The sequence below is a fragment of the Helobdella robusta genome (assembly GCF_000326865.2).
Source record: "Helobdella robusta unplaced genomic scaffold HELROscaffold_3, whole genome shotgun sequence".
Classification (NCBI taxonomy): domain Eukaryota; kingdom Metazoa; phylum Annelida; class Clitellata; order Rhynchobdellida; family Glossiphoniidae; genus Helobdella; species Helobdella robusta.
The window spans coordinates 5,972,580-5,986,485 of record NW_008704501.1 but is presented as its reverse complement, the minus strand read 5'-3'; the positions used below and the strand labels follow the sequence as shown (position 1 = coordinate 5,986,485).

At 33.4% G+C, this 13,906-nt stretch overlaps 1 protein-coding gene across 1 annotated transcript; it reads left to right on the top strand.

The window, feature by feature from the left end:
* Positions 1-4,247: 4,247 nt before the first annotated feature.
* HELRODRAFT_65481 (hypothetical protein) lies at positions 4,248-9,370 on the top strand (the record flags this gene model as incomplete). Its single annotated transcript, XM_009021497.1, has 10 exons — positions 4,248-4,369; positions 5,111-5,336; positions 5,683-5,816; positions 6,490-6,621; positions 7,131-7,189; positions 7,562-7,673; positions 7,858-7,966; positions 8,326-8,370; positions 8,497-8,616; positions 9,272-9,370. 10 exons carry the CDS (start codon positions 4,248-4,250, stop codon positions 9,368-9,370), a joined length of 1,158 nt encoding a protein of 385 aa, XP_009019745.1.
* Positions 9,371-13,906: the final 4,536 nt, after the last annotated feature.

Below are 13,906 nucleotides of genomic sequence, written 5' to 3'. Positions count from 1 at the left end.
AAAAACTTCAAAATGTTCAACTCGTCACAATGAATCTTCCGCCACGGTTACTTAACTTCCTCCATCTGACGTTCATTCATTCATTCATTCATTCATTCATTCATTCATTCATTCATTCATTCATTCATCCATTCATCTGTCTGTGATGTCTTTAGACTTTGAATGACATAATTAGGTTGTAGGTATGTACGTACGTGACTGTGCACACGTATGCATGTACGTCTTAGGAAAATTTATACAATTATACACGCAACTAACACCAGTCATACTCAAATTAGATCAAATACACACAAGTACGCATACACACACATGCGTACACACATACAGACAGACACATCTTTAAATGTTTCTAAGAGTAATTATAAGCGTTATTTTGCTAAAATTTATTTTTTTTTTACGTCGGCTGTCTATTTTGCGATCGATGTTTGAATTGTTAACACGCATTTAGTAAACTGCGCAAGATCATCAGTATTGTTTTTATTAGGAACTAGAACGATGAAATATTTGCCATTAGAGTTGTTGTGACTGTGTTCCATCCACACACCTCTGCCCATCTGGAAAGCAGAAACGTGCACGATGTTTGTTTGTGATTTGCGGTGTTTGCGCGTGTACGCTGCGTGTGTACTACTGTTTAAGCTAATAAGTTGCGTGAACTTTACTTTTTTATGTGTTTCAACATGCGTCTTGCTTGATACAATATTACTGACTACCCATTATTTCCCATGTAGTATTGTTGCATGTTTGCGTGTGTGTGTTGATTCGGGCAGATTGCTTAAGTGAATAACATCCATGCTGATTATAATATATACTACTAAATAGCTGGTTGGTGCATTTAATTTTTGATAATAAATGTTTCGTAACTATAGTTACATCATAAAAAAACTTACTAACGGTATACGAATATATTGAAGGAATCGATTATTCAAAATAACTTGGCTGTGCCGAATTGTTAAAATTTTTGATCAATGTTTTTGCTCTATGGTTTGGTTTCAAGTACTTCAGAATAAACAGAATAGAACAGTGTAAATATTGTATATATATATATATATATATATATATATATATATATATATATATATATATATATATATATATGTGTGTATGTGTATGTGTTTGTGCGTGTGTGTGTGTGTTTGTTATGTGCGTTACGTAATTATTTTTGTCATCATCAACACACTCTGGTAATTTTCCACGATTTGAGCATTAGCAGAGCAAATATCTAAAATATTTTATTAGCCTAGCATTAAAAGTTTATAGGCGAATTTTCGTTTTTACCGTTGTGTATCAATAAATTTTGATAGTATATCTTCTATGAGACGTTTGTTTCTGAGTTGAATTGCTGTTTTTGCATTGTTTACTTGCTTAATTTGTCACTTAAATTTGTGCGTGTGTGTGTGCGTGCGTGCGTGTGTGTGTGTAATTTTTGTTGTAATGAATAAACCATAATGATTGAGACACGCGTAGATGAGATTTTGGGTGTTAGGAAGGAGAGAATAGAAAAAGCGAGAGAGAGAGGGAACGAGAGAGTGAGAGAGAAGGAAAGAGAGAGAGAGAGAGAGAAAGAGAGAGAGAGAGAGGGAACGAAACAGGGAAAGAAGCTTATGTGGGCATTGCTCCTAACGGTGGGTCGAAATGGGTTGTTGTTGCAATGATGATGAAATGATAGAGAGAATGGTAAATTAGGTGAAGAGGAAGAATGTAGGTGAGCGAAGAGGACATAGGAATAAAAAGGGAGAGAGAGAGAGAGAGATGTGTATGTATATACATGTGCATATATAAAAACATTTATAAACACACATAGACGCATACATACAACAACACATGGGTATCATATTTGGCTTAACGTTGTACGTTAGGAATAGTAGCACACACTGAGTCGACACATATCACTTTAGTTTTGTGTTTGTGTGTCTATAGCTTCTTTCTTAGAGTATGATATACACTGTTGTGTTAAGATAAGTTATCAAATGCGTTGTTAAATTGTCTTAATTAGCTTAATAAGTTTAAATTCTGGGATAGCGAATCTTTTTATATCGAATGTTGTTACATCACTGGCTATTACGATTCAGATGATATAGATAGATAGATATACATATAGATATAGAACTTAGAAGATATTTTCTTGTCATTGAAAGCTTTCATGAAACAATAGAGTGGAGATTGTTTTATTTATAAATAGTTCGGTCTTTGTTGAAACTGATTAAACTGATAAATAAAATAAAAGCTTAATTTTATTTACGTCTGGTCGAATTTTTGTTGAGTTATTTCAATATTTGATTGTTTTAATTAATTTATTGATTGATTAATTTATTGATTGATTAATTAAATAATTAATTAATTTGTTAGTTATATTCGTTAGAAGACTCCTAATGAAATTGGTTAGGTAAAATTTTTTTTTTTCTATGTTCGTCGAGGAGTTCTATCAGATTTCGTCATAAGTTTCTGGGATAGTTCAGCTACGAACTGTCTCCATTATTTACTCGTTATATGGTTTAAAATTTTTCATCTAAACTCTTTTTATTTTCTTTGATATGTTGGTTTTGATGAATTTGTTTTTTTTTCCATTTCAAATTAATATTTACAAATATATACTTTGTTGGTTCTAATTTAGTAATTTTGGTTATGCTAACCATTTATTTATTAATTCAGAAGTTATTGATAAGTCAGATACAATTATATTACATCTACTTTTACCTATTCAAAATATCATTGAAACAATTTGTAGCATGAATGGTGCACACGCACGCACGCACATACAGCACACACACACGCACATGCAGTATGCACATACATACTCACACATGCATACAATTATTTTATAAAAATCTTCTTTTATAAATATATCAGCTATTTTTATAATATAAAGTTTTTAAGCTGCTATGCTATTTTGAGGGGTGTGCTAGTATGAGCTGAGGCAATTAAATTAAAGTTAAAGAATGGTCCCATTCTAAGTAACAGCTGCAAAAATATAATTGATTTTTTTTTACAGAATTTCCGAATTTATAATAACAAAAGTAGTGCAAATGAGTCGCTTATTTGATTTTGACGCAGCCAAAATGGTTGAGATATCTAAGATATTGAAAAATAATTTCAAGTTTTTCTTATTTTTCTTTTTACAAGTCTCTCTCAAATAATTTTCTTGGGTATACCAGCATCACACAACGTGGCTCTTTTGGCATTCGAACTCAGGAACTTCAGCAGCAACGGAGCCTGCCGTCTAAACCACTACACCATCTCATCATTCGAAATGCTCCATTCATGTCCATAAGTATGCAGCTGTGCAAATAGGTTTCTTTCTCGCTAATCAATCTTTACATTTTCAAACTATAATCTCAATAAAATGCGTTTACCTTACATTTAGGACGCTATCATGTCAGTAATATATATATATACATCTGGCCGTTATAATGCATATATTGATAATGTTATTTATCCTAAAGAGTACATCAGAGATGTTTTTTGAAAGTTAGCTAATGACATCTTGTTATTAACATTCTTATGCATAAGTCTTGTTTTTTTTTTGTTTTTTTTTATTCTTTACTAACACTACCTTTACTTGCATAGTTCGTTATGTTGGAGAACTTGACAGGATCGATATTTATTGACGTTTGTATTGTATTGTATAAGTTTGAAATTTTTCATGAATAATGAATTTATATATATATATATATATTTTTTATATATATTTATATATATTTTATGTAAATTTTAGATTACCTAATATCCTAATAGCGTATTTTATTATAAGTAATGATAATACGGACAACATGTCATTCCATTTAACCGTCCATCCATCCATTGATACATGGTATATGTCATATCTATCAAAACGTCATCAGTATTATTTCAATTAAACATTAATCTATCCATCCATATAAACATCACGATTGTTGTAAATAGTTCTTTCATTCATTCAATCATTCGTTCGTTCGTTCGTTCGTTTGTTCGTTCGTTCGTTTGTTCGTTCGTTCGTTTGTTCGTTCGTTCATTCATTGGTTCATTTTTTCGTTCATTCTATTCATTCATTAATTCATTCATTGAATCATTGATTCATTCATCAATTCATTTATTAATTCATTCATTTATTCATTCATTTACTTATTTATCTATTTATTAATTATTTCATCTATCCATTCATTCTTTCGTTAATTCATTGATTAATTAATTGATTCCATGATTCATTCGCTCATTCATTCATTAATTCATCCAATCACTGTCCCGACTACTCCAGATACAGACGACCTACAATGGCGGGTAAGCAGATAACGGACGAGTTCCTTAGAAAGGAAGGATTCGAATATTGTCAGGATTATCTGGGAGGCTCCTGGTTCAGTGCATCAATCGAGGATTTCATCATGGAGCACATCACGTAAAAACATTTGCCCTCAATTTTTTCCATTTGTCCCATTTTTTTCCTCTTCATTTCGCCCATTTTTTCAGTTTTTTTCATTTCATACACCTCGGACATTCTTAACGTTAATTAATGTTAACCTTTCTTTCTGATTTCATAACAATTAGCAATTCATATTTCGTACTCATACTGTTTTTTATGTTGAAGTCATTGATTGGTTGGTTGGTTAGCTGGTTGGTTGGCTGGTTGGTTGGCTGGTTGGTTAGTTGGTTGGTTGGTTGATTGGCTGGTTGGTTGGTTGGTTGGCTGGTTGGTTGGCTGGTTGTGTTTTCTGTCTTCGTTTTTTATTTAATTTTATTTTTGAAAAAAATAATACGAAATATAAAATGATTTATTAGTTCTGGAATTTTTGTCTCGTTCATAGAATATTATTTTAATTTCAATATATCGTTTTGTAACTTAAAAAAAACACTCATTCATTCATTCATATCCATCCATTAATTCATTCACTCATTTATACATCCATTAATTAATTCATTTATTCATCCGTCTATTTATTTGTTCATTCATTCATTCATTCATTCATTCATTCATTCATTCATTCATTCATTCATTCATTCATTCATTCATTCATTCATTCATTCATTCATTCATTCATTCATTCATTCATTCATTCATTCATTCATTCATTCATTCATTCATTCATTCACGATTTCCCCCCTTTCAACTCTATAACCTCCCACCCATCTAACTAACCAGCGGCGGACTGAGCAACATCCTGTACAAATGCTCCCTCGCGGATCACGTTCCAATGTCCAGGAGTGAGGTCCGCACTGTCCTCGTGAGGTTCTACGGGGAGATCATCACGGACAATTCGGACGTTGTGCTTATCGATTCCGTAGTTTACACCCTACTGGCCGAAAGGAAGATGGGTCCCAAGTTGTATGGAGTCTTCACTAAGGGAAGGATTGAGGAATTCGTCCCTGTTAGTGTTTGTTTGTTTGTTTGTTTGCTTGTTTGTTTGTTTGCTTGTTTGTTCGTCGTTTTATTGTTAGCGTTGTTGTTTTGTTGTTTCAAGTTGTCGTTCCATCACGTTGAAAGTAGAATTTTTATTCGGGAAAGTTTGATGAATGAAGGGCATCTATCAGGTCGACTACGATACCATGGTGTAAGGATGACGAAGACGATGATCGCTATAACGATACAATTCTTTCTACGAGTTTGCCTGTGACGTCAGCAATTACATCATTATCACGACGAGACGTTGATTGTGATGACGTAAGTGACGACGACGATGATGACGTAACGATAACTCACCCGCACATTAACAGGCACGGGTCTTGAAGACCTGTGAACTACATGACCCCACAATCTCGAGGGCATGTGCCCGCATCATGTCCAGATTCCATAGACTTCGAATGCCCATGGTCAAGAAACCCAAATGGCTATTTGACACCATTGAAAGGTAACTGTGGTGTGGTGTGGTATGGTGGCCACATCTCATATATCTTTGTTATTACTATTATTGTTATTATTATTGATGTTATAACTATTATTTTATTTATTTTTATTATAGTACTCTGACAATGACGTCAAGGTGATGATGATAATGTGGTGATAATGATGATAATGATGATGATAATAACGACGACGACGACGACGATGACGATGATAATTTTGTTACGCGGATATTACTTTATATATTTTTTTTTTATTATCAAATTGATTTCTGTGAGTCATTCATTTATTTGTTTAATTATGTTCATTCATCAAACTTTACGCTGTAATCAAATTCAGCCATTACGAATATGAATAGAGAGAGAGAGAAAGAGAGAGAGAGAGAGAGAGAGAGAGAGAGAGAGAGAGAGAGAGAAGAAAGATGAATGCTAGAGGATGGAGGGTTTTTGATTTACTTAGTGGGCACATGTTCACATTTAATGTTTTGATTAATTGTAACGTGACTATTAGATGAATAAGAAAGGAATTTTCTTTAAAGTTATTTTAATACCATGGACTAATTTGCTTCAAGAATATCACAATATAGTATGCATATACACATAAAAACGTATATACAAAAAAACAAACACACATACAAACAAACAAACAAATAAACAAACAAACGCTTACAACCACTGTAGGTACCTGAAAGGAGTGATAAAGTTGAAAAGTTTGACGTCATCATCGTCGTCATCTCTGTCGTCATTGTCGTCATCATCTTCGTTGAATTCCTTGCCCTCAACCCTGGACGGTGGGGCTGTCGATAAGTTGAAGTACCTGCTTAACCTTGACCTTTCCAAAGAATATAAAAGTTTAAAGTTCGTTATGGAGGCAATTTTTTTTATTCTTTGTTTTTTTTCTCTGTGGGGGTACCACAATATGCACACATTGTTGTAGTTTGTTGGTAGATGTGTTGGTAGTATCTAGTATCTATGGTATCTAGTATCTATAGTATCTATTATCCATGGTATCTAGTATCTATGATAGTATCAAAGTGTGAATTGGAATGATTGAAATGTGTTGTGGATATATGAATTATTATTGATCTAGAGCCAGCTTTCTATCCAACTTTTAGTTAATTAACAGTGTAGGCTTGCGTTCATCTTGTCATCGCTGGTCATTTAAGTCATTTTCTGGGTTTTTTTATCGTCATGGTGACATCAACCGTGACATCATCATCACCATCATCATCACCATCATCATCACCATCATCACTTTATAATCACACCATCAGTAGTTTCGTCATATCTTTGTAGTCACATCATCAACATCATCATTGCAGGAACTTATTGAAAAAGGTGAACTCGCCTGTTGTGTTCTGCCATAACGATCTTCAGGAAGGTGAGTGAGTGAGCGAGCGAGTGAGTGAGCGAGTGAGTGAGTGAGTGAGTGAGTGAGTGAGTGAGTGAGTGAGTGAGTGAGTGAGTGAGTGAGTGAGTGAGTGAGAGTCAGCGAGCGAGCAAGCGCAAATAAAGCAAAATAATTAAAAAACTTATGATTGAATGAGTAAAAAAATTAATAAATAAAGAAATGCCTATATTAATGATAATGAACTGATATATGAATGAAAGTACCACATTTCAAGCTTAGTATACGCAATTGCTAACACATTCCAACCCGCAAACACGTACACTCAACCACATACATACAAATATTTATACAAACATTCGGTACAGCGTACAATTTTTACTTGGTTGATGAACAATACTTGAGCAGGAAACATCTTGTATTCTGGGGACAAGTCGAATGTTGATTCGTCCGTCAAGGATCACTTTACGGACATTGTCCGGCCGATCGACTTCGAATATTCCAGCTACAACTATCGGTTGGAGTTGTTGTAGTTTATATGTTACTTGTTAATCAACCAATCGATCGATCGATTGGTTGATTGCAGGATTGGCTGGTTGACTGACTGACTGATTGACTGAATTTGATTGAAAATTGTATCCAAATGTAAAATGCAACCGACATATCAAAAAATTATTTTGAAATTTCAACTTCTCCGCCAGGGGTTTCGACATCGGCAATCACTTCTGTGAGTGGTGCTACAATTATAACGTCAATGAATATCCCTACTATGCCGCTAGGCTCGATCAATTCCCAAACAAAGAACAACAGGTGCATGGATGAATGCATGCATGCATGCATGCATGGAAGGACGAACAGACGGACGGATGGATGGATGGATAGGTGGATGAATAGATCGACAGATAGATGAATGGATGGATGGATAGATGGATGTATAGATGGGTGTATAGATAGATGGATAAATAGATAAATGGATGGATAAATGGATAGATAGAGAGTTGGATAGATGCATGGATGGGTATGTAGGATTGTAGGAGACAGATAAATAGATGAATGTATGTGAATGGCTTGATATGTGAATGATTCAGAGAAGAGATGAAAATTTTACTAATTTAACTCAACCAACAATAAACTATAACCTATAATAATATATCCCCCCCCACGACCAGCTGAACTTTATCAGGGAGTACCTTAAAGAGAAAAGGTCATTCTACGTTGCAACCACCACCAACACTAACAACAACGGAAACAACGGAAGGGGTGATATCTCAAATGGCCACCACCATAACAATGGCAATCATGCAGACGATGGTGATGACGACGATGAAGATGATGGCGAGGAAGATGATGAGGATGGCTTGGTGTTGGAAGCTTGTTCGTTTGCCCTGGCCTCCCATTTTATGTGGTGCCTATGGTCAATTGTGCAGTGGAAGAAGTCGAAGATTATTTTTGGATACATGGTTGGTTGGTTGGATTGTTGGTTGATTGGTTTGTTAGTTGGTTTATTGGTTGATTGGTTGGTTAGTTAGTTGGTTGATTGGTTGGTTAGTTAGTTGGTTGGTTGGTTAGTTAGTTAGTTGGTTGGTTGGTTGGTCGGTTGATTGGTTGATTGATTGATTGATTGATTGATTGATTGATTGATTGATTGATTGATTGATTGATTGAATGATTGATTGATTGATTGATTGATTGATTGATTGATTGATTGATTGATTGATTGATTGACTGATTGATTGATTGATTGATTGATTGATTGATTGATTGATTGATTGATTGATTGATTGATTGATTGATTGATTGATTGATTGATTGATTGATTGATTGATTGATTGATTGATTGATTGATTGATTGCTTGGAATGGTCGGTTGATGGTAAATTTTCTTAAAAAGATGATTCTAAAAAATGGTGATACCAAGCAATCTAATGCGTGCATATGAAAAAAAGCAGCTGAATGAATAGCTCTGTCATTTGAAGTATGCTGAGAAGTTAGATAAATAGATGTTCTTCTCAAACATATCTGCGCAGCACATACACACACCTAACTTAAATAAACACGCACAAACATTCAATAATACACACACACACACACACACACACACACACACGCGCGACAGGATTATGCCATCGATAGAATAAATGCCTATCTTCATCAAAAACCGTTGATACTGAAGCAAATTGATGAGTACAACATGAAGAAGCGGAACAGGAAATGATGATGACGTAGAGGATGATGATGAGGATGATGGAGATGATGAAGATGATGGAGATGATGAAGATGATGATGGAAATATTTACCAAATTCTATGATTCCTTTGAAACTTTATTAAATATTTGATACAGTAATTGTAGCGTGTTATTATATTACGAAATTACTTAATGTAATCAATCTTTCGCATGATGAAATTATTTTTATCTTCTAGATTTTTTTTTTCTAAATACTTTTTTTCCACTGTCATTTTAATTTTTGACAAATATCCGTGTTACGTAAGTTTTGTAACGTAATTGATTGATTATTTTTTTCACTAATTAATTAATTAATTAATTAAATCTAATCATCTAATTGTTCATCAATATCCATTTTAATATTCATTAATGTTCATTAGTATTCAATAATATTCATTAATTTTCAATAATATTCATTATTATTCATTGATATCCATTAATTTTCATTAATATTCATTAATATTCATTGATATTCATTAATATTTGATAATATTCATTAGTATTTACAGTTAGACCACCTAAGTTTTATTATCGACACATCTCGTGTCATTATCATCCCGTTGATTTGTTATTAACAGCTCGCTTTCGTCATTGTTGTTTATGATGTAATAGGTATAAATATATGTATAATTAAATAATAAATAAAATATTAAAAAACAAAAATAATAAAAGAAATAAAAAGAAAAAGAAATGTTGATGCTTTTTGGAATGTATTAAATACGATCTCTTTGTTATTGAGGGTTTTGTAATAATCTTGTTAATGTTGTTTGACTTTGTTCTTGCTGTTGTTGTTCTTATTATTGTTACTATTTATATTATTATAGTTGTTATTATTATTATTATTATTATTATTAATTAATTTATCTTATCACTGCACGTTTATGAGTCCTTTCAAGTCATTTCCACCTAATTGTGTGTGTGTGTGTTTGTGTGTGTGTGTGTGAGATGTAAAAATCAAATTGAAATTGTCTTTTTCCCTGTTCCATTTAACATCGTATTGTTATGTATATATAAAAAAACATTATATGGCCTATTATAAGTGGTTCATTTTTTTTGTTTTGATTGTCATTATTTAAGTTTTATACATCATTTATGTAGACGTCAAATGTATGTTTGTGTACGTGTGTATGTACGTTTCTGTACATGTGTATGTGTGTGCACGTGTATATGTGTGTGTATGCATGTTTTTGTCCGTATCATTTTTAATTTGGATACCATTACTTATGCTATATATGTGTATGTGTACATAGTTATATGTCTTTTATTGTGTTATATATATATATATATATATATATATATATATATATATATATATATATATATTTATATATATATATATTTTTACAATATTCTATAAATTCTACCGAATGTTTGGCGTTAATATGTGTATGTATCATTATGTAATTCTATCAGACGGGGTGAATGAGCTAGAATTTCATTCCGTTCTGCTACTGTTACCAAATAATTTTTCATTTCCATATCCGGATTGAATTAAAGTGGCTAATTTGGTTTTTGAGACTCTTGGAAAAGGGTATTGGCGGATTTTTTTTGTTAGCGTTTTGATTACACTGGATGAGTTGTGCTATTTATTTGAAGAGATGTCTGGTTGTTTGTTTTAAATTTCTTGCTCGTAGCTTCACCTCATGAGATAGATTGTGTGAGTTTTTTTTGTTTTTTCATTAGATAATATTCAAACAGAAGATGTGTTAATTTTAAAAGATTCAACTATTTGTCGTTATTTAAAGTTCGTCTGACTTGATTTATAAGAACGAAGCTTCCTATTTATCGGATTTTTGTATGGAATGTATAGAATTTAGTAATATTGACTCAAATTTTTGTATTTAAAAGAAAGTGTCAAACATTTTTTTTCACCATCCTCTGAAAATGAATTTTTGAGTTGCAGATATACGCTAAAGACAATCAAACAATCAATCAGTCAACCAATCAATCAGTCAATCAATCAATCAAACAATCAGCCATTCCGATGTCGGTATGATTTCTATTTCACTGTTGATGGTCTCTTTTTTGAATGTCATTCAAAACTTGTACCATACAACAAACTGTACAATACAATACCATACAACACAACGCAATGCAATACAATGCAATACAATAAAGTACAATACAATATAATGTATGTACAATACAGCACAATACCATTATAATACTTATATTTGTTTAAAGTACATGAAAGTATACATACATTCATCTTTCTTAATACTATTCATATCTAATGCGTATTTATTAACATACCTAATAACATTAATATATTTATTTTAAATTACCATTATAATATAACATACAGCCGAACAATAATTTAAAAATAATTAAATTAATTAATTATTTATTTAATTGCTCGATTAGCTTTATTCAATTAACTTAAAATTGACTTAATTCCGGCATGGAACCAATGATTTGATCCTCGAATTATTAATGCCAAACAGATTTCCTGGCTTTGGGGACCAAAATGTATTTAAATAAGACTTTTACTTTAAGGTATCATTTTTATTTTGTATCGCTTGTTTTTTTTTTGTTTTTGGTTATCGACATATTTTATTGCTTTTCATAATACACTTGTTTGTTATTAATATTTTAGTCATCGTTATGTTTTGTTTGTGTTTGTGAGAGAGAGAGAGAGAGAGAGAGAGAGAGAGAGAGAGAGAGAGAGAGAGTGAATGAGTGAGTGTATGTCTTCCATTTTTGGTGATAAAGAAAAAATACACTATGATGATGGTGACGACGATGATGGTGATGATGATTAAGCTGTGACGACGACGACGATGATGAAATTATTAATAACGAAACACTATTTATTCCAGTTTATTTGTTCATGATGAATTTTTAAAGCGATCGTCATTTGGATAATCTTGTAATCTCTTTCTTCATCAATCCTATAGTAAGAGAGCATTCTTTAGATGTCATTGCGATGCGTTGACTGAGCTTTTGTTGGCACGTTACATTCAAGTTTGTTTCGTTATTTTTATTTTTTGTTTAGTTTTTCGTTTTTTTTTAGTTATTAGAAATATTAATATAGTTCTCGCTTCCCGGTTTTGATTGTTCCGAAGTTTTGAAAAAATTTACCTGCTTGGTTTTGTGGACGATATTATTAAAATTAAACTCAGTATAAGCGGTGTCAGGCAGGTGAATAATATACGACTCCCACTCTGGCCTCCCAAAGAACTGGCAAAAATCTCAGACTCCGACGCTTTTTGTGTAAACGTGAAGAAGATTTCGCAGGGCACTGACGTATAAGTTGTTGACGTTGGACGCATACATTAGGTGCATTTGTTAAGTGCGTACATTGGGTGCACACATTAGGTGCACACATTAGGTACACACGATGGGTACATGTAGGTAATACACGCAAGCAGGCCCGGGCACACGCACCGTTAAATTAGGTTGTTGCCGGGTTCTGGATAGTAGGCTTTGATGAACGTTGAAGTCACGTGCTGATGATTAACCCAACGAACACAACTTTTTCAACGTCCGACAGTGCCTTGCCAACTTGTGAGCACGTGACTAGGGCGACGTGAGATCATGTTATATTCTTCTTACATCAATTTTTATTACAATTCCGAATGATGAGACGCTGAAGTGTGATGCCGTTGACGTGCGTGAATGAGTGAGTGAGTGAGTGAGTGAGTACTGCACCAAAGCTGAGCGCGCTGACTGACGTGCAAACCCAGATGCACTCAACTGCACGTTAGTTGCTCTTGAATGTTTCATGTTCCTTTATTATTGAAGAGTGAATTCGCGACTAGCCTACCTACGATATGCACATAAGTCAAAAACACCGCTTGAAAAATAAATAAGAAACCCTCAAACCCTCACTCAGACACACATACACGCAGGCACACACGCACGCATACGCACATGCCAGACACACACACAGAGATAAAGTATGCAAACCGAAGCGCACAAACTCGATTGCATGCCGACAAAAAAAGCGAACGCGCACAAACGCGCGCACACGAGCGCTTATGATTTTATGGAAAGAAATAGACAAATAGGCCGATGTAATGCACTGGGGCGCAATAATTTGCACCGGCATACACTTTTCAATTGTTTTCACTGCCGGTAATTACCTCGCCGTCTAATGCCCGGTCGTTTATCTACTTGGCGGGAATATTCGAGGCAAGAAGGGGTTAATGGCGCGAAAGTAAGAAGGGCGATGTTGTTGTCGGTGCTGATGATGATGTAGTAAACATTTTGTGCTTCAGATATTTCCCATTCAATATTTATTAGGCTTTTCAGCAATTACAACAATTGTCGGCTGGTTGATTGTAACGTTCCCATTTTGAAGAAAACCCTTCACATTATCAATTTGTTGAAGAAATTTTTGTTCATGGAGATTTTAGTGAAGAAAAAAACAAATTAAAATATGAAAAAATAGGGATTGTAACCAATTTAATGGTGTTTTTACGACTTATCTGACTGATTTAAAAAAAAAACTATTTTGATTTGAAGCAGAAAAAGTGGAGTGCAATTATTACAACACAACCTGCTTACTTCGATATTTCAAAATC